The 20,467-nt window shown below is 41.1% G+C and overlaps 2 protein-coding genes across 11 annotated transcripts; one reads left to right on the top strand and one right to left on the bottom strand.

Annotated features, from left to right (window-relative positions):
* Nucleotides 1–1,583: 1,583 nt before the first annotated feature.
* On the bottom strand, nt 1,584–18,663 carry srsf7b (serine and arginine rich splicing factor 7b). Of its 9 annotated transcripts, XR_016487778.1 has the most exons (10): nt 18,421–18,544; nt 15,542–15,722; nt 15,015–15,191; nt 14,317–14,742; nt 9,133–9,201; nt 6,672–6,743; nt 6,496–6,549; nt 2,437–2,481; nt 1,959–1,994; nt 1,584–1,857 (listed from the first exon to the last, which is right to left on the bottom strand). XR_016487778.1 is itself a non-coding variant. In XM_021568279.3 (9 exons), the coding sequence occupies exons 1-9, from the start codon at nt 18,446–18,448 to the stop codon at nt 1,803–1,805; spliced, it is 717 nt and encodes a 238-aa protein (XP_021423954.1). In that variant the 5' UTR covers nt 18,449–18,544; the 3' UTR covers nt 1,584–1,802. The 9 variants fall into 9 exon arrangements, 6 of the variants coding, with proteins under 6 accessions (XP_021423954.1, XP_090061057.1, XP_021423955.1 ...); XR_016487777.1 differs by lacking the exon at nt 1,959–1,994; XM_021568279.3 differs by lacking the exon at nt 14,317–14,742.
* gemin6 (gem nuclear organelle associated protein 6) lies at nt 17,485–20,264 on the top strand. 2 transcript variants are annotated; one of them, XM_021568284.3, is made up of 2 exons: nt 17,485–17,582; nt 19,289–20,264. In XM_021568284.3, exons 1-2 carry the CDS (start codon nt 17,554–17,556, stop codon nt 19,674–19,676), a joined length of 417 nt encoding a protein of 138 aa, XP_021423959.2. In that variant the 5' UTR covers nt 17,485–17,553; the 3' UTR covers nt 19,677–20,264. The 2 variants fall into 2 exon arrangements, with proteins under 2 accessions (XP_021423959.2, XP_021423958.2); XM_021568283.3 differs by lacking the exon at nt 17,485–17,582 and adding an exon at nt 18,496–18,947.
* Nucleotides 20,265–20,467: the final 203 nt, after the last annotated feature.

Raw genomic sequence — 20,467 nt, 5'->3', positions numbered from 1 at the left:
GTAGCGAGGGCCAGCCGACTAGAGCATACAGGTCGCAGTGGTGGGTGGTATAAGGTGCTTTAGTAACAAAACGGATGGCACTGTGATAAACTGCATCCAGTTTGCTGAGTAGAGTATTGGAAGCTAATTTGTAGATGACATCGCTATTTTGTAGATGACATCCTGCGTTGTCTTTAGGCCAAACAGTTCAATCTTGGTTTCATCAAACCAGAGAATCTTGTTTCTCATGGTCTGAGAGTCTTTAGGTGCCTTTTGGCAAACTCCAAGCGGGCTGTCATGTGCCTTTTACTGAGGAGAGGCTTCAGTCCTGGCCACTCTACCATGAAGGCCTGATTTGGTGGAGTGCTGCAGAGATGGTTGTCCTTCTGGAAGGTTCTCCCATCTCCACAGAGGAACTCTAGAGCGCTGTCAGATTGACCATGGTGTTCTTGGTCACCTCCCTGACCAAGGCCCTTCTCCCCCGATTGCTCAGTTTGGCCGTGCAGCAAACTCTAGGAAGAGTCTTGGTAGTTCCAAACGTCTTCCATTTAAGAATGATCAATACTGCAGACATTTTTTGGTACCCTTCCCCAGATCTGTGCCTCGACACAATCCTGTCTTGGAGCTCTACGTACAATTCCTTTGACCTCATGGCTTGGTTTCTTCTGACATGCACTGTCAACTGTGTGGGACCTTATATAAAGAGGTGTGCCTTTTCAAATCATGTCCAATCAATTGAGTTTACCACAGGTGGACTTGTAGAAACATCAGGGATGATCAATGGAAACAGGACGCAACTTAGCTCAATTTCGCATCTCATAGCAAAGGGCCTGAATACTTATGTAAATAAGGTAATTCTGTGTTTTATTTTGTCATTATGTGGTATTGTGCATAGATTGCTGAGGAATTGTATTAATTGAATCCATTTTAGAATAAGGCTATATAGCGTAACAAAATGTGGAAAAAGTCAAGGGGTCTGAATACTTTCCGAAGGCACTATTAACTAGATGCGGGCAAGTGTGCAAGGCAGTATTTAATGTCACTGTCTGTCCATGTGTCCCTGTACGTCACCTTAAATTTGTTTCTCGACCTGGGTGCACCTACGTTGTAAAATGTCCTTCATAGGCTAGGTTATAGCAACATCATGATGGTCATAGGGAAAATGTATCATGTAGTAGCCTAAACCTGTCACTGTTACATTGGCCTGGGTGAATGGAATATGAGAGTTATCCAATATGCTGTAATAGATATAAGGCCATGCTCATGAAAAAAACAGCACTGGTGTGCATCTATCAGTTACACATACATGTCAGTACATATACAAGTAGGCCAAAGGTCTGAAATAAAATATTAACCTACACATTTGTAGAAGCAAGAGCTTAAAGTAGTAGTAGTAGCTATTTGGTATCAAGGATAATACAAGAGCAGTGTTCTCTAATCCTGAGTTCAAAATTCGAAGAGCACATTTCGCAAGTGCAACATTGCCATCTATAGGTATCACTCAATCGAAAACATTTAATTTATCAACCATTTCATTAGTTGTGCTATATAAAGACCAACTGTGCCCAGATGGACAACACAGCACCAAAACAGTATCACAACCGTTTTAAATCAAATATACTTTATTAACCAACAACTATTTCTAAAACACAAACACAAAAGCATTCCAAACTGGGTCCCCATTGCTTCTTCTTGAAACGTCAGTAATATGCCTCAGGAGGAAATTAACAACACCACATATGTTCAAATGATACAATACAATGGGTTTACAAAGAACTTAGTCACTAGAGACGCTAACATAAAGAAACAAAAACTTCCCAAGTTCAGTTGTCCCTCTCCGAGCTGTCACTTCGACGAGGACTCCTCGAGGTAGAGTGGCTGAAAGAGAGAAAAACAGAAATGAGTTTTCCCTCCTCATTTATTTGCTGTGCATTAACCCCAACTTAAAGTCATTACCTCAGCTGGGAGGAAAAACGCACCTTAGTTTTTGAGGTGAAGCTTTAGATTTTGAACAGCTGGGATTTAAAATAGAATTTTCATTTTAGAGCTCATTCTTACAAGACTTTGACAGTGGCAATTTGTAGTAAGCAAAGTATTTAAAGACCATGCATTAAATAAAAGTTTGTCATGCAAAATGTATTACTTGGGTGAATTTAAAGAATACCATTCAAATAACCTTTAATACATATTTCACATATTGAATTAAAGATGTGAATGTAATTGTTGTTGATTTATTGCAGTCTACCTTTCACTTGTAATGCTTTAGTAGCCTGACTTAACGAACCATCATGCATCTACACCGTTAACTGTAACCATGCATAACGATTGCCCTCCCGCATGGACATTTTCATTGTCTCGTTTTGCTGCTTATCATGCATTGTCAAACTGTTCCACAGATCGTTTAGAGAAGAGAATGGTGGAAAGAAAATTGGGGTCAGACTCAAGACTTCTGCATACCTCCTCGTGGGGGAACCAGACTTGGATCTGCCCACAGAACCAGACCTGAAGAAGTAAACATACAAGGCATTCATATTCTAGTGTCCCCTTTTCTTGTTTGTCATTGTGGTTTTTATCTCCACCAATGGGTTAAGATCACTTCTGTTACTTTTCCTGCAGTCTGAACATTCAAAAGCTACATGGAATCTGATATTTCAAGCCACCATTGCAAACCACCTTCAATCTGATTGCTGGCAAAGCGACTTGTCTGAACAGTCAAATCTGATTTATTTGCCCTCAAGATACTTTGTTGAGTTTGACAAGAACGTGACGTTGTAGCTAGCTAGCTTGTTAACTGCTTATGAACAAATTAGTGAATGTACTACAAACCTAAACAGCTACCTAGCTAGCTAGTTGACTGCTGCGGCTAGCCAAAAAGGACTAGCTTTGAAAGTTGGATAATCTTATCCTGAAGCTTTAAAAGTGTTCTTACACTATGATTTTGAACATTCAAAGCAACTGGGTAAAAGTCCATGGCAAACATTGTTGTCACCTTAGGTTTGCTACAAAACTTCTGAGTAATAGGAAGCACAAGCACCACCACCAATCAGCCTACACCACTGCACACACACCCATCATTACTATGACAACTAGCGTAGCCATGTCAGCAAATGACTGCTATCTGAACACACACATGTATTTTATATTTAACTAGGCATGTCAGTAAAGAACACATTTTTGTTTACAATGACGGCCTACAGAAAGGCCTGGGGGATTAAACAATATATAGGACAGAACACACATTACCACAACATAAAGAGAGACCTAAGACAACAACATAGCATGGTAGCACCACAACATGACAACAACATGGTAGCAGCACACAACATGGTAGCAGCACACAACATGGTACAGACAACAGAACAAAGGGCAAGTACGATTTGGTCACTTGTAACTTGCTGTTTGAACAGTCACCATTACAAAACTGATTTGAAAAAAAAAACTGATTTGAGCATTAAGGCCTGCAGTGTGAACAAGGCTTTAGGCCTCACTTCAACTCATTCCACGGAGGGCCGAGTGCCTGCGGGTTTTCGCTCTTCCCTTGTAGTTGATTGATGAAATTAGGTCACTAATTACACTCAACAAAAATCAAAATCAATATGCAACAATTTCAAAGATTTTACTGCGTTACAGTTCATTTAAAGAAATCAGCAAATTGAAATAAATTCATTAGGCCCTAATCTATGGATTTCACATAGGAATACAGATACGGTATGCATCAGTTGGTCACATATCTTCAACAAACCCCCCCAAAAAGTGGCCTGTGTATTGTTGTCCCACTCCTCTTCAATGGCTGTGCAAAGTTTCTGGATATTGGTGGGAACTGGAACACACTGTCGTACACGTTGATCCAGAGCATCCCAAACATAGGGCCGTGCATTACTATACTGAAACATGAGGTAATGGTGGTGGATGGATGACACGACAATGGGCCTCAGGATCTCGTCACGGTATCTCTGTGTATCCAAATTGCCATCGATAAAATGCAATTGTGTCCCTTGTCCGTAGCTTATCTTCTTATGGCTGCAGGAGCAGTATTGAGTAGCTTGGATGAAAGGTGCCCAGAGTAAACGGCCTGCTCCTCAGTCTCAGTTGCTAATATATGCATAGTATTATTAGTATTGGATAGAAAACACTCTGAAGTTTCTAAAACTGTTTGAATGATGTCTGTGAGTATAACAGAACTCATATGGCAGGCAAAAACCTGAGAAGAAATCCAAACAGGAAGTGAGAAATCTGAGGTTGGTCGATTTTCAACTCAGGCCCTATTGAATTCACATTGGGATATGAATGAAGTTGCACTTCCTAGGGCTTCCACTAGATGTCAACCGTCTTTAGAAACTTGAATGAGGCTTCTACTGTGTGGTGGGACTGAATAAGAGCTGAATGAGTCAGCTTACTGGCAGAGAGACATTTCCTGGTCATGCACCACATGATTATCGCCCCCCTGTAGACACAAAGGAATTCTCCGGTTGGAACTTTATTGAAAATGTATGATAAAAACATCCTAATGATTGATTCTATACTTAATATGTAATATCACTTTTTGAAGTCTTTGTCCGAAGTTTTTGTCCAAACGCACAAGCGTTTGGATATGTGTACCTAACGCTAACAAAAGTAGCTACTTGGACATATATAACGGAAATTATCGAACAAATCAAGCATTTATTGTGGAACTTCCTGGAAGATCATCAAAGGTAAGGGAATATTTATCAAGTAATTTCTGGTTTCTGTTGACTCCAACACGGCGGCAAAATTGATTAAATTTCTGAGCGCCGTCTCAGATTATTGCATGGTTTGCTTTTTTCGCTACATTTTTTTACAAATCTGACACAGTGGTTGCATTAAGGAGAGGTATATCTATAATTCCATGAGTATTACTTGTATTATCATCTACATTTATGATGAGTATTTCTGTTGAATCGATGTGGCTATGCAAAATCACTGGATGTTTTTGGAACTAGTGAACGTAACGCGCCAATGTAAAATCCGATTTTTGTTATATAAATATGAACTTTATCAAACAAAACATACATGTATTGTGTAACATGAAGTCCTATGAGTGTCATATGATGAAGATCATCAAAGGTTAGTGATTAACTTTCTCTCTATTTGTGCTTTTTGTGACTCCTGGAAAAATGGCAGTTTTTCTGTGGCTTGGTGGTGACCTAACAATCGTTTGTGGTGCTTTCGATGTAAAGCATTTTTTTTATTTTATCGGACACTGTGGTGGGATTAAGAACAAGATTACCTTTAAAACGGTATAAGAAATGTATGTTTGAGGAATTTTAATTATGAGATTTCTGTTTTGAATTTGGCGCCCTGCACTTTCACTGGCTGTTGTCATATCATCCCGTTAACGGGATTGCAGCCCTAAGACGTTATGCCTGCCCATACCATAACCCCAACGCCACCATGGGGCACTCTGTTCACAATCAGCAAACCACTCGATCCACCCGAGGCTGTCTGCCATCTGCCTGGTACAGTTAAAAATCAGGATTCATCCTTGAAGAGCACACTTCTCCAGCTTCTCAGTGTCCTTTGAAGGTGAGCATTTGCCCATTGAAGTTGGTTACGACACCAAACTGCAGTCAGGTCAAGACCCTGGTGAGGAAGACGACCACACAGATTGCCTTCCCTGAGACGGTTTCTGAGAATTTGTGCAGAAATTCTTTGGTTGTGCAAACCCACAGTTTCATCAGCTGTCCCGGTGGCTCATCCCAGACGATCTCGCAGGTGAAGAAGCCAGATGTGGCGGTCCTGGGCTGGAGTGGTTACACGTGGTCTGTGGTTGCGAGGCCGGTTGGACCTACTGCCAAATTGTCTAAAATTACATTGGAGGAGGCTTATGGTAAAGAAATAAACATTTAATTCTCTGGGAACAGCTCTGCTGAACATTCCTGCAGTCACCATGCTCCCTCGAAACTTGAGACATCTGTGGCATTGTGTTGTGTGACAAAACATTTTAGTGGACTTTTACTGTCCACAGCACAAGGTGCACCCGTGTAATGATCATGCTGTTTAATCAGGTTCTTGATATGCCACACCTGTCAGGTGGATGGATTATCTAGGCAAAGGAGAAATGCGCACTAACAGGGATGTACACAAATCTGTGCACTAAATTTGAGAGAAACTTTTTGTGGAACATTTCTGGGATCTTTTATTTCAGCTCATGAAACATGGGACCAACACTTGTTATGTTTATATTTTTGTTCAACGTCGTAACTCTCCTCACCTGGTTGTCTCTTACTTCATCTAAAGGGAAACCCTGCAGACACTATGCCCTCCATGGAATGAGGAACCTGCTTTAGTCTCTTAAGTCAGTGATGTAATATATCAAGCAAATTGTAATACCCGAAACGGTCAATACCAACACATAATTGTATTTTGTTGCAGTAGTGACAATCTTTGGGGATTGACACAAACTGTTGCATTGTTAATTACTCAACTTATGTAGCTGCATTGTTGACAATAGCAATGTAACGCTGATCAGAGCATTGAAACAGTTATATTTCTCACCTGGTCTTTGCATGAGAATGTGACCTAGACCTTGATCTGGACTTTGATCGAGATCTAAAAAGAAATTAGGGGAAAAAGCAACACCCATCATTTACTAAATAAGTGAAAAATGTTATTGTTTTACACAATGTGGGATCTTTAAATAATGCAAGCAAGTCCATTTTTCTACAATTTACCTTGATCTCTTGGGGGTAAGGGCTCTAGATCTTCTAGGAGAACGAGAGCGGCGTGGAGAGAAGGATCTTGATCTAGAACATAAATATCAAAAGCTGTTAGCTAACATACCTTCAGACCCGGTAAACTCTGCACTGCCATTCCTGATCAACTACTCTATCATACTACCTTAACACATATAAATATGTATTGGTGGTGAATGTATGCATGCATGCATGTATAAGGAGTTGTGTACAGCATAACAGTGTAATGACAATTTACTCTACACTGAGTGTACAAAACATTAGGAACACCTGTTCTTTCCATGACAGACCAGGGCTCTCCAACCCGTGTTCCTGGAGAGCTACCATCCTGTAGGTCCCCTCACACCCTAATCTAGCACACCTGCTTCTAATAATTAGCTGATTGATCAGCTGAATCAGTTTAGTTACAACTGGGGTTGGAGCAAAAACCTACAGAAAGGTAGCTTTCCAGGAACAGGGTTGGAGAACCCTGACATAGACTGGCCAGGTGAAAGCTATGATCCCTTATTGATGTCACTTGGTAAATCCACTTCAGTTAGTGGAGATGAAGGGGAGGAGACAGGTTAAAGAAGGACTTGAGACATGGGTTGTGTATGTGTGCCATTCATAGGGTGAATGGGGAGTTTTTCCTAGCCACCGTGCTTCTACATCTGCATTGCTTGCCGTTTGGGGTTCTAAGCTAGGTTTCTGTATAGCACTTTGTGACATCTGCAGATGTAAAAAGGACTTTATAAATACATTTGATTGATTGGGCAAGACAAAAGATGTAAGTGCCTTTGAACGGGGTATGGTAGTAGGTGCCAGGCGCACCGGTTTGAGTGTAACAAGAACTGCAATGCTGCTGGGTTTTTTACGCTCAAGTTTCCCGTGTGTATCAGGAATGATCCAGCACTCAAAGGACATCCAGAGAACTTGACACAACTGTGGGAAGCATTATAATCAACATGGGCCAGCATCCCTGTGGAACACTTGACACCTTGTAGTCCATGCACTGACGAATTGGGGTTGTTCTAAGGGCAAAAGGGGGTGCAACTGAATATTAAGAAGGTGTTCCTAATGTTTTATACACAGTATATTCAGAAAGTATTCAGGCCCCTTCCATTTTTCCACATTTTGTTTCGTTACAGCCTTATTCTAAAATGCATTAAACAACACATTTTCCTCATCAATCTACATGCAATACCCCATAATGATAAAGCAAAAACAGGTTTAGAAATGTTGGCAAAAAAAATCATTAAAAAAAAAACGTATTTACATAAGTATTCAGACCCTTTGCTATGAGATGCGAAATTGAGCTCAGGTGCATCATGTTTTCATTGATCATGCTTAAGAGGTTTCTACAACTTGATTGGAGTCCACGTGTGTTAAACTCAATTGATTGAACATGACAGAGCAAAAACAAAGCCATGAGATCAAAGGAATTGTCCGTAGAGCTCCGAGATAGGATTGTGTCGAGGCACAGATCTGGGGAGGGGTACCAAAACATTTCTGCAGCATTGAAGGTCCAAGAACACAGTGGCCTCCATCATTCTTAAATGGAAGAGGTTTGGAACCACCAATACTCCTCCTAGAGCTGGCCGCCCGGCTAAACTGAGCAATCGGGAGAGAAGGGCCTTGATCAGGGAGGTGACCAAGAACCGAATGGTCACTCTGACAAAGCTCCAAAGTTCCTCTTTGGAGATGGGAGAACCTTCCAGAAGGACAACCATCTCTGCGGCACTCCACCAATGAGGCCTTCATCCCCACGGGGGAAGCATGGTGGCGACAGCATCATGCTGTGCAGATGTTTTTCAGCGGCAGGGACACTAGTCAGGATTGAGGCGAAAATGAACGGAGAGACCTGCTCCAGAGCGCTCAGGATCTTAAGATTGGGGCGAAGGTTCACCTTCCAACAGGACAACGACCCTAAGCCCACAGCCAAGACAACGCAGGAGTAGCTTCGGGACAAGTCTATGAATGTCCTTGAGTAGCCCAGCCAGAGCCCTGACTTGAACTCAATCGAACATATCTGGAGACCTGAAAATAGCTGTGTAGTGATGCCTAAAGAGAAAATGGGAGAAACTACCCAAATACAGGTTTGCCAAGCTTGTAGCGTAATACCCAAGAAGACTCGAAGCTGTAATCGCTGCCAATGGTGCTTCAACAAAGTACTGAGTAAAGGGTATGAATACTTATGTAAATGAGATATTGATGAGGGGGGAAACAATTTAATACATTTTAGAATAAGGCTGTAAGTAACAAAATGTGTAAAAAGTCAAGGGGTCTGAATACTTTCTGAATGTACTGTACAATCATTTTTGTTTCATTATACATGTTACGAAAAAAAGAGGTCCAAGAATAGACCCCTGAGGAACTCCATCGACGATTGATGTGACCCTCTTCCGAGGAAGTTGGACAACAGAGCCTTTGGAACGAGAAAAATGTGCATAAGAATGCTCACCTCCTGCCACGGCCCCGGCTGCGAGAGCGAGAGTACCTCCTCCCACCGGACCTGGAATGAGACCGGGACCTAAACCACATCCAAACGAGGGGGAGGGAGGGAAAGATTGACAGTTCAGAGCAGGCCCCGCAAAGCCCCACATTAACACTGCCTCAGTCTGTCTTTAATTCTGACCTGGCATCTGACAACAACAATTACCCTAAGCCCACTGATGCTCTGACTCTGGCTCAAATCAACACACAAAAAAGGGGGATTACATTAGATTTAGCATTACACGTGCAATGGAACTGGTAGTAGGAGTCACTATATAGACTAGAGGTCGACCGATTAATCGGCATGGCCGATTAATTAGGGCCGATTTCAATTTTTCATAACAATCGTTAATCTGCCTTTTTGGACGCCGATTATGGCCGATTACATTGCAATCCACGAGGAGACTGCGTGGCAGGCTGACCACCTGTTACGCGAGTGCAGCATAAAAAGGACCTTGTGGCTGCAAAGAGCCAAGGTAAGTTGCTAGCTAGCAATAAACTTCTTATATATAACAAAAAAAAAACAATCTTCACAATCACTAGTTAACCTAGTAATATCATCAACCATGTGTAGTTAACTAGCTTGTTTTGCATTGCATATAAATTAACAAGCACCGCATTGATTATCATCGAATCACAGCCTACTTCAACTTCGCCAAATGGGTGATGATTTAACAAAAGCGCATTCGCGGAAAAATAACTTACTTTGCACAAATGTACCTAGCCATAAACATCAATGCCTTTCTTAAAATTAATACACAAGTATATATTTTTGTAACCTGCATATGTACAGTGCCTTGCGAAAGTATTCGGCCCCCTTGAACTTTGCGACCTTTTGGCACATTTCAGGCTTCAAACATAAAGATATAAAACTGTATTTTTTTGTGAAGAATCAACAACATGTGGGACACAATAATGAAGTGGAACAACATTTATTGGATATTTCAAACTTTTTTAACAAATCAAAAACTGAAAAATTGGGCGTGCAAAATTATTCAGCCCCTTTACTTTCAGTGCAGCAAACTCTCTCCAGAAGTTCAGTGAGAATCTCTGAATGATCCAATGTTGACCTAAATGACTAATGATGATAAATACAATCCACCTGTGTGTAATCAAGTCTCCGTATAAATGCACCTGCACTGTGATAGTCTCAGAGGTCCGTTAAAAGCGCAGAGAGCATCATGAAGAACAAGGAACACACCAGGCAGGTCCGAGATACTGTTGTGAAGAAGTTTAAAGCCGGATTTGGATACAAAAAGATTTCCCAAGCTTTAAACATCCCAAGGAGCACTGTGCAAGCAATAATATTGAAATGGAAGGAGTATCAGACCACTGCAAATCTACCAAGACCTAGCCGTCCCTCTAAACTTTCGGCTCATACAAGGAGAAGACTGATCAGAGATGCAGCCAAGAGGCCCATGATCACTCTGGATGAACTGCAGAGATCTACAGCTGAGGTGGGAGACTCTGTCCATAGGACAACAATCAGTCGTATATTGCACAAATCTGGCCTTTATGGAAGAGTGGCAAGAAGAAAGCCATTTCTTAAAGATATCCATAAAAAGTGTCGTTTAAAGTTTGCCACAAGCCACCTGGGAGACACACCAAACATGTGGAAGAAGGTGCTCTGGTCAGATGAAACCAAAATGGAACTTTTTGGCAACAATGCAAAACGTTATGTTTGGCGTAAAAGCAACACAGCTCATCACCCTGAACACACCATCCCCACTGTCAAACATGGTGGTGGCAGCATCATGGTTTGGGCCTGCTTTTCTTCAGCAGGGACAGGGAAGATGGTTAAAATTGATGGGAAGATGGATGGAGCCAAATACAGGACCATTCTGGAAGAAAACCTGATGGAGTCTGCAAAAGACCTGAGACTGGGACGGAGATTTGTCTTCCAACAAGACAATGATCCAAAACATAAAGCAAAATCTACAATGGAATGGTTCAAAAATAAACATATCCAGGTGTTAGAATGGCCAAGTCAAAGTCCAGACCTGAATCCAATCGAGAATCTGTGGAAAGAACTGAAAACTGCTGTTCACAAATGCTCTCCATCCAACCTCACTGAGCTCGAGCTGTTTTGCAAGGAGGAATGGGAAAAAATTTCAGTCTCTCGATGTGCAAAACTGATAGAGACATACCCCAAGCGACTTACAGCTGTAATCGCAGCAAAAGGTGGCGCTACAAAGTATTAACTTAAGGGGGCTGAATAATTTTGCATGCCCAATTTTTCAGTTTTTGATTTGTTAAAAAAGTTTGAAATATCCAATAAATGTCGTTCCACTTCATGATTGTGTCCCACTTGTTGTTGATTCTTCACAAAAAAACAGTTTTATATCTTTATGTTTGAAGCCTGAAATGTGGCAAAAGGTCGCAAAGTTCAAGGGGGCCGAATACTTTCGCAAGGCACTGTAGTTAAAAGAAATTCATGTTAGCAGGCAATATTAACTAGGGAAATTGTGTCACTTCTCTTGCGTTCAGTGCAAACAGAGTCAGGGTATATGCAACAGTTTGGGCCGCCTGGCTCGTTGCGAACTGTGTAAAGACCGTAATTAATTTGCCAGAATTTTACATAATTATGACATAACATTGAAGGTTGTGCAATATAACAGCAATATTTAGAATTAGGGTTGCCACCCATTCGATAAAATACGGAACGGTTGCGTATTTCACTGAAAGAATAAACGTTTTGTTTTCGAAATGAACGTTTCCAGATTTGACCATATTAATGACCAAAGGCTTGTATTTCTGTGTGTTTACTATATTATAATTAAGTATATGATTTGATATTTGACAGAGCAGTCTGACTTAGCAGTGGTTGGCAGCAGCAGGCTCGTAAGCATTCATTCAAACAGCTCTTCACTGCGTTTGCCAGCAGCTCTTAGCAATGCTTGAGGCACAGCGCTGTTTATGACTTCAAGCCTATCAACTCCCGAGATTAGGCTGGCAATACTAGTGCCAATAAGAACATCCAATAGTCAAAGGTATATGAAATACAAATGGCATAGAGAAATAGTCCTATAATTCCTATAATAACTACAACCTAAAACTTCTTAACTGGGAATATTGAAGACTCATGTTAAAAGAAACCACCAGCTTTCTTATGTTCTAACTTAAACGTTAGCTTTTTTACATGGCACATATTGCACTTTTACTTTCTTCTCCAACATTGTGTTTGCATTATTTAAACCAAATTGAATATGTTTCATTATTTATTTGAGACAATTGATTTTATTTATGTATTATAATAAGTTAAAATAAAAGTGTTCGTTGTTCATTCAGTATTGTTGTAAATGTCATTATTACATATATACAGTTCAAGTCAGAAGTTTACATACACTTAGGTTGGAGTCATTAAAACTTGTTTTTCAACCACTCCACAATTTCTTGTTAACAAACTATAGTTTTGGCAAGTTGGTTAGGACATCTACTTTGTGCATGACAAGTAATTTTGCCAACAATTGTTTACAGGCAGATTATTCCAGTGGGTCAGAAGTTTACATACAGTAAGTTGACTGTGCCTTTAAACAGCTTGGAAAATTCCAGAAAATGATCTCATGGCTTTAGATGCTTCTGATAGGCTAATTGACATAATTTGAGTCAATTGGAGGTGTACCTGTGCATGTATTTCAAGGCCTACCTTCAAACTCAGTGCCTCGTTGCTTGACATGGGAAAATCAAAAGAAATCAGCCAAGACCTCAGGAAAAAAATTTAGACCTCCACAAGTCTGGTTCATCCTTGTGAGCAATTTCCAAATGCCTGAAGGTACCACATTCATCTGTACAAACAATAGTATGCAAGTATAAACACCATGGGACCATGCAGCCGTCATACAGGTCAGGAAGGAGACACGTTCTATTTCCTAGAGATGAACGTATTGGTGCGAAATGTGCAAATCAATCCCAGAACAACAGCAAAGGACCGTGAGAAGATACTGGAGGAAACAGGTACAAAAGTATCTATATCCACAGTGAAACAAGTTCCATATCGACATAACCTGAAAGGCCGCTCAGCAAGGAAGAAGCCACTGCTCCAAAAACCGCCATAAAAAAGCCAGACTACGGTTTGCAACTGCACATGGGGACAAAGATCGTACTTTTGGGAGAAATGGCCTCTGGTCTGATGAAACAAAAATAGATCTGTTTGGCCATAATGAACATCGTTATGTTTGGAGGTAAAACTGGGAGGCTTGCAAGCCGAAGAACATCATCCCAACCGTGAAGCACGGGGGAGGCAGCATCATGTTGTTGGGTGCTTTGCTGCAGGAAGAACTGGTGCACTTCACAAAATAGAGGGCATCATGAGGAATGGAAAATTATGTGGATATATTGAAGCAAAATCTTAAGACATCAGTTAAAGCTTGGTCGCAAATGGGTCTTCCAAATGGACAATGACCCTAAGCATACTTCCAAAGTTGTGGCAAAATGGCTTAAGGACAACAAAGTCAAGTTATTGGAGCGGCCATTACAAAGCCCTGACCTCAATCCCATAGAATATTTGTGGGCAGAACTGAAAAACCGTGTGCGAACAAGGAGGCCTTACAAACCTGACTCAGTTACACCAGCTCTGTCAGGAGGAATGGGCAAAAATTCACCCAACTTATTGAAGGAAGCTTGTGGAAGGCTACACGAAACGTTTGACCCAAGTTAAGCAATTTAAAGGCAATGCTACCAAATACTAATTGAGTGTATGTAATCTTCTGACCCACTGGGAATGTGATGAAAGAAATAAAGGCTGAAATAAATCATTCTCTCTACTATTATTCTGACATTTCACATTCTTAAAACAAAGTGGTGATCCTAACTGACCTAAGACAGGGAATTCTTACTAGGATTAAAAGTCAAGAATTGTGAAAAACTGAGCTTAAATGTATTTGGCTAAGGTGTATTTAAACTTCCGACTTCAACTATATATATATAAAAATTGGCTGATTAATCGGTATCGGCTTTTTTGGTCCTCCAATAATCGGTATCGGCGTTGAAAAATCATAATCGGTCGACCTCTAATATAGACATAGCTGTTCATGGAGCTAACGTATCCTGCTTAAAGCAGGCCTTTCAGTTCTCTAGTAAAGAGTGGAAGAGAAGAATGTTATTGTCAAGTCATACATTGGAGATAAAAACACAATTGGTACTTGAAATAAACCTTGCGAGTTTGCCCGGTTGACCCACTTTGGACCAAGGTTCGAGCAGATCTAGGCGTTCTAGAAGTATCTATCAGCCGACCTCTGCATCTAGTCGTGTTCTTCGATTTCTAACGATGATGATTGTATTGACAGCCAAATCGCTTGATTGAGACTTGATAGATGCAAGGCGATTTGTCTAGACGGGACCATGGTCTACCAGGTTGTCCTCTTTACAAAACCCCAGGCTCAAATTGATAACCAAATCATCTGGTGAATTGTCAGCCCTCTATGAAATCTTTAAGGTGCAGCTAGAAGTGGCAGTTGCTTGAGAAGGGGAGGTCTGGTTGATCGATCAACCCCATGGTCATAGGATCGAAAGTGTGGAATTTGCTAGATGCCTCATGAAATCGTTAAGGATCGTGACACTCTGAATCAAACGACGAAACCTGAAATGTTTTGACCAGGTGAGTTGTTAACAAAAAAAACCCACATAACAGTTCAGAAGTATTTCCATATTTTAAAAGGGATTAAGTGACAGATGGAGAGACAAAAGTTGCAACAACAACAGGTTGTATGATAGTATAATAATCATCTTTCATTTTTTTTTTATCTACATAAGACACTGAAAAATCAAGACAATGGAAAATAAGCGACAACTATCAAAATAAGAAAAGACCAAAACAAGCTAAATCTGATGTATTGGTTAAGGAGGCTTTACCTGGTCCTCCTGCGTCGACCGTAGCGGTGGCAGTCGTAGGCATAGTGCCCCCGCTCACCACACTCATAGCACTTGTCGTTGGAGTCAAAGGGCCGGTTGGTGGGCGCACGCTCGTACCGAGATCGCCGCGGCATTCCTGTAGATAATTCAACTCGAACTCGAGATCCAGAAATCAACCTGAAAAACAGTCAGTTCGACAGTCAGCAAATTGCACAATGGCATAGTTCACTTTAAAAAGAGGACTTAAGGAAACCCATCTAAAGTGTAACAAGCATTTAGGAACATACCTTAAGTGTATGATCTGGATAGTAGCAAATGAGTAACAAGATAATACCAGCTACCTGCTTACCATCTACTGATAGATGTCCCTAAACCAATAAAATCCTTCAATATTTGCAAAGAGCAAATTACATTATTGATTGGCAAACGTCAACAACACAGGTGCCCTTTGAGCCCTTTCAGCTTGTAGGTCCTGGAAAGTAGGCTAAACTTGGGGGCAAAGTCTGAAGTCTTGAGGTATCACTTACTTGCCGTCAAGGCCTCGGACCGCATCTTCTGCATCCCGGGTGTCTTCAAACTCCACAAAGGCAAAGCCCGGGGGGTTCCTAGCAATCCACACGGTTCTTAAAGGTCCGTAATACCCGAACGCCCGCTCTAGCTCTCCTTTCCCTGCACCAGTGCCCAGGTTACCGACATAAATCTTAGAGTCTGCAAAGGAAAAACAGAAAGAGGTGCCACCACTGCTGCAACTCGCTGACTTCTGTTCTGAGAGGCCTTTGATTTCCCACTCCCCTAAGCTCAGTATCAAAAGGGTTGTTGGAAGTAACTGCACAAATGTAAAAATCACATTGAAATGCAGCCCTCTCAAGGCATCCCATATGTATTGAGGTCAGTGAATAATTAGCATAGGGTTGGCCTGAGGCAGTTCCTCATGCTATGGTCTAAATAAAATTATAAATTACTAGTGTCAGGCATATGAACATAATATTGTGTACTTTTCCACATGACAATGAGCTGTATGTAGTGATTTACTGCAATTACGTATCACCTAAATCACACTAGAGCAAATATTTGAAGCCTGAAAATGTGATAAATTAGGCAAAGGATCAACCTTATCTCCATACCTTGCTACTAGATTGTGTAACATCTAGTAATGTATCAATTTCTACCTGTCTGATTCAGAGGGGTTGGGTTAAATGCAGAAGACACATTTCAGCTGAATACTTTCAGTTGTACAACTGACTCGGTATCCCCCTTTCCCTTTCTTTATGATAAGACAAAAGGTTTATGGGGTTATGACTAGGCCTATGTTTGATTTGCATTAGTTGCCAAGTGAACGTGTAATTTGCTCTTTGAATTTAGATGTAATCCATCCCCTAACATATGTCATACATAACCATTGAATTCTTTATGACACCGACTAACGTTACAGAGGAATGGTGTATTCATCAAGCGTAGCTATGTTTGGCTCTGTGGTGAACGAGTCAACACATCAACTAAGACAGAAGGTGGAACAGCCAGTGAGGTGAGGATTTTGTTTATTTTTGTTACTTAGCCTAATTAAACTGCAAATAAGGTCCAATTTTGCAGACCCATTTTTGACTCATGAGCTGCCCTCTACAAAAGTAGTAAGAGTTTAGCATCTTAATCCCTAGACTCTTTAGCTATACTAACGTTATCAGTGGTTCTCAAACGTCTTGGGGACCACAGATGTTACATGTTATTGATCTATTCCAGAGCTAGCACACCTAATTCAACTTGTCTACTAATCCCTACTGATATATTTAATGCCGCAATCAGCAGTTTAGCCTAAAGACCCAAAGTTGAATTTAATTGATTTCTACGTCAAGCAGAAATTGGCATTTGGATCAGGAAAGTTTCCTCTCATGACCTCTACAAGCTAGAGTGTTGAATAAAATAATATTTTCGTTTTTTGTACTTTTACCACCTTCTTCATGATATCCAATTGGTAGTTACAGTCTTGTCCCATCATTGCAACTCCCCTACGGACTCAGGAGAGGCGACAGTTGAGAGCCATGCGTCTTCCGAAACACAACCCTGGCAAGCCGCACTGCTTCTTGACACAGTGCTCGCTTAACCCGGAAGCAAGCCACACCAATGTGTTGGAGGAAACACTGTCCAAATGATGACCGAAGTCCGCTTGAAGACACCTGGTTCCTCAACAAGGAGTCACTAGAGCACGATGGGAAAAGGAAATCCCAGCCGGTCAAACCCTCCCCTAACCCAGACGGCTCTGGGCCAATTGTGCGCCGCCTCATGGGTCTCCTGGTCACGGCCAGCTATGACACAGATCAAATTGTATTTTTACTCACTTTCCCGGTTGTTCATGTGGTTGGTCCTTTTGCAGGTAGGAACGTGAGACATATCGACAGGAAGTATAAATACAAACATTTCAAAGCGCTGGTAGTGCGTTCAGATTTCTATCACCTGAAGCATGCACACAAGAGACACAGGCATACTTGGCGAGCTCGTGAATGTATTTAAATGGTTCTGCGCATGCTTCAAGTGAAAGAACTGAATGCACCACCAGCGCCTTGAAAGGTTCATGTAAGTATACTTTCCTGTGAATATATTGTCTCACTTTACAGGTTGTCTGTAGGAATATAAGTAATTCAACATTCTGGCTTGTGAGGAAATTTTCCAAACAAATGTATGGCATTAATAACAAAGCCTTCCCCGCCCCTGCTGAGAAATGGGGCTGGAGAAATGTAACCTCTCTCAAATTCATAGAGCAATGGATATAAGGAATGATATAAGGAATGACCATCCTATGATATCCAAATTATAGTTTTAACCTTGTTTTGAGGCTTTATAGCTAGTTTTTTGTTAATATTTACATTGTTTGTAAACATTGGAGTAAAACATACTTATATTTTGGGTTCTGATGGGGTACAACAGTTGAACTAAGGTCATGAGGCATTTAAGCTGCAATATGTAACTTTTTGTTATGGAAAATATATTTCACAACGGGTTAGATGGTACAATGATTCTCTACACAACGACTGCTTGTTTTGTCGCAAACTATTAGAATTGTAGCAACCAGGAAATGGCGGAGAGATTTCCGCACCTTTCAATTCTTCAACAAACAATGGGCACATTTCATTAATTTATACGTCCACAAATGGATGTAGCAACTGCAGATTGCTCCTTTAAAACATTTTGATAAAAAAAATAGCTACATAATCAAGCCATTAATTAGAGAATCGGGTGTGCTCGTTTATGGCAAGAGCTAGGAAAGCTAAGTAACGTTACGCCTAATGTAGCTAACGTTAGATAGTTAACTAAGCATGAGATTATCTTCACGAATACTGTATTTTGTCTACGATTGAACATGCGTTAGATAATCTTTTTGTGAAGTGAAAATCTGTTTTGCTATTTAGTTTACCTCCTCCGTTTCGACCGTGTCTTGACATGATTCAAGGCCCGCTTTACAATCAATCTGCGCATGCGTGTGGCGAATGATTCTCCTGAAAGGACTGTCAAAGGAAGGACGGGTCACTAAATGTACTCGTGCAATGCAATAAATTGCTAAATGACTCATATTTCATACCACGAATCACACAGTAGAGTATTCGGTTGGTGAAGAGGTTAGTAATATGTAACGAGGTATTTAATTCTTCGGGCTGGAACCTTTGGAATTGTATCACTGTTTTCTACGACACATTTGACCGTCGGACAAATGTAATCACAGGCTCAATCCAGCTAGCCAGTAGCCAGCTCATTCACCTGATTTGGAGATTAAAGCCCAGTGTAGTATATTCTCGGTCAGTATATTGAAAGAGTAATGGACACGTGGCGTCAACTGAAGCCACTGGAGTGGTGTAAATATGTCAACAAAGAGGTCAAAGTGACAGCGCACGAGAAACAACAACATCATGGTTGGGTTTTTACCGTTGATCCAGTATCTGCCAGGTAACTTCGTCAACTTCCCAGTACTCTTCCCCATGGCCATGTGCACAATTTGTTGATGGATAGCTTAAGCTATCATATGAAAATAATACACCAATGCACTGATTTGTCAGTTTTTTCTCCCACTTATATAGTGTGGTACCTAGCTACAACAGTGACGAGTGAAGACACCACTCTGTTATGAGATCTAAGTTTGAGCATCCTACTTCGTAACTGCTATCCCTAGCTACAGTGTGATATTTTTGATGTGACTCAGTCATAGACAATACCAGGATTGTTGCTTTGAAAGGGGTGTATATCAGCTGAGTTGACACTCAATGCATTACCTATTTTCCCTCCCTCAGTATAGTCCTAGTGACCTTCCAGGAGAAAGGAGGCACACCGATGGTCCGAGTTGTGACAGGCCATGCAGTGCAGGAAGTAGAGGTCCTCCAGGAGGGCAATGAAGAAACGGCGGGGCGGCTGAGGGTCATTTTCACACCCCCAGGAGCCCACGCCTTTGGCCCGGAAGAAGTGAGGCACAGGAAAGAGCGCCTCCGCCTGTGGCTGGAAAAGAACCGCATCCCCGTGGAAGAGAAAGGCGAGATGCTGTGCGTGGCCAACGTGCTGACAGTGAGCGCCCCCTACGGAGCGGAAGACTGTAGCAGCTCCAACGAGATCATCCTGGCCCGAGTGCAGAGCCTGGTGGAGAGCAACCCTGATTCAACTCCAGACCAGCCTGCCAACTCCTGATGAAGGATTCACTTTGAGATATAGGGATAGTTTCCCAAACACAGATCAGGCTCAGCCTAGTCCTGGAATAAAATACATTGTCTATTTTCTTGATCTCCATTGAAATAGCTTTTTAGTTCAGGACTAAGCTTAATCTGTGTCAGGGAAACCAGCTCATAGTGGATGTCAATAGTCTAAAATGGTCTCGTCTCCTTCATCTGCCTCTATGTGGGGAAAAAGATGGACTGGGAATTGGGTCTTGGCCATGTGTCTTTCACCTATCCTATGTTTTTAGATAAGTGAAGGTCGAGGAGAGGAGGAGGGAAAGCCACTCTAGACTTGGGATGAACTGAGAGAGACTTAAAATGCTTTGGATTGTTGATGGTTCAAATGTTACTATAATCATATTAAACAATGGACATTGCTATCACAAAGCAAACAGTTGGCAACATTTCGAAATGTGACTTTTTGGTTCTAAAGATACCTTTTTTGTAATGCACTTTTGTAATTAAACGTGCACTGTTACTTACAAACCAATAGTTGCATCTGTCCCGCTACACTTAAATATCTATAAAAAAAAAGACCAATAAAATACCTGTGCCTATAAAATCTATGTTATGAATCTTTAATTGTAAATAATTTTACTTGATAAAACTTGAATAAATCTCCAATAATTAGGCTTGGGTGGTATACTGTACACTGGGGTATTTGGAAAAAGCCACAGGATGGTTTTTTTCCAATACATTTTAATACTTGTAGCTACTTTTTAAATAAATACCTGCAGTCAACTTGTGCAATATGTTAAGAGATAA

The sequence above is a fragment of the Oncorhynchus mykiss genome, chromosome 17, assembly GCF_057628025.1.
Source record: "Oncorhynchus mykiss isolate SJ-2025 chromosome 17, ASM5762802v1, whole genome shotgun sequence".
In the NCBI taxonomy this organism is placed as follows: Eukaryota; Metazoa; Chordata; class Actinopteri; order Salmoniformes; family Salmonidae; genus Oncorhynchus; species Oncorhynchus mykiss.
The sequence above is the reverse complement of the archived record's forward strand: the minus strand, read 5'-3'. Positions and strand labels throughout refer to the sequence as shown.

What these genes read in the sequence shown, in the direction of transcription:
- srsf7b (XM_090204931.1), bottom strand. Translation starts at nt 17,399, where the DNA reads ATGTCTCACGTTCCTACCTGCAAAAGGACCAACCACATGAACAACCGG. An exon ending in CTTACCCCCAAGAGATCAAG is followed by an intron (nt 6,550 to 6,671) that starts GTAAATTGTAGA and finishes ATTTCTTTTTAG; the next exon opens with ATCTCGATCAAAGTCCAGAT. An exon ending in CATTCTCATGCAAAGACCAG is followed by an intron (nt 2,482 to 6,495) that starts GTGAGAAATATA and finishes TTACTTCTTCAG; the next exon opens with GTCTGGTTCTGTGGGCAGAT.
- gemin6 (XM_021568283.3), top strand. Translation starts at nt 18,820, where the DNA reads ATGGACACGTGGCGTCAACTGAAGCCACTGGAGTGGTGTAAATATGTC. An exon ending in GTTGATCCAGTATCTGCCAG is followed by an intron (nt 18,948 to 19,288) that starts GTAACTTCGTCA and finishes TCCCTCCCTCAG; the next exon opens with TATAGTCCTAGTGACCTTCC.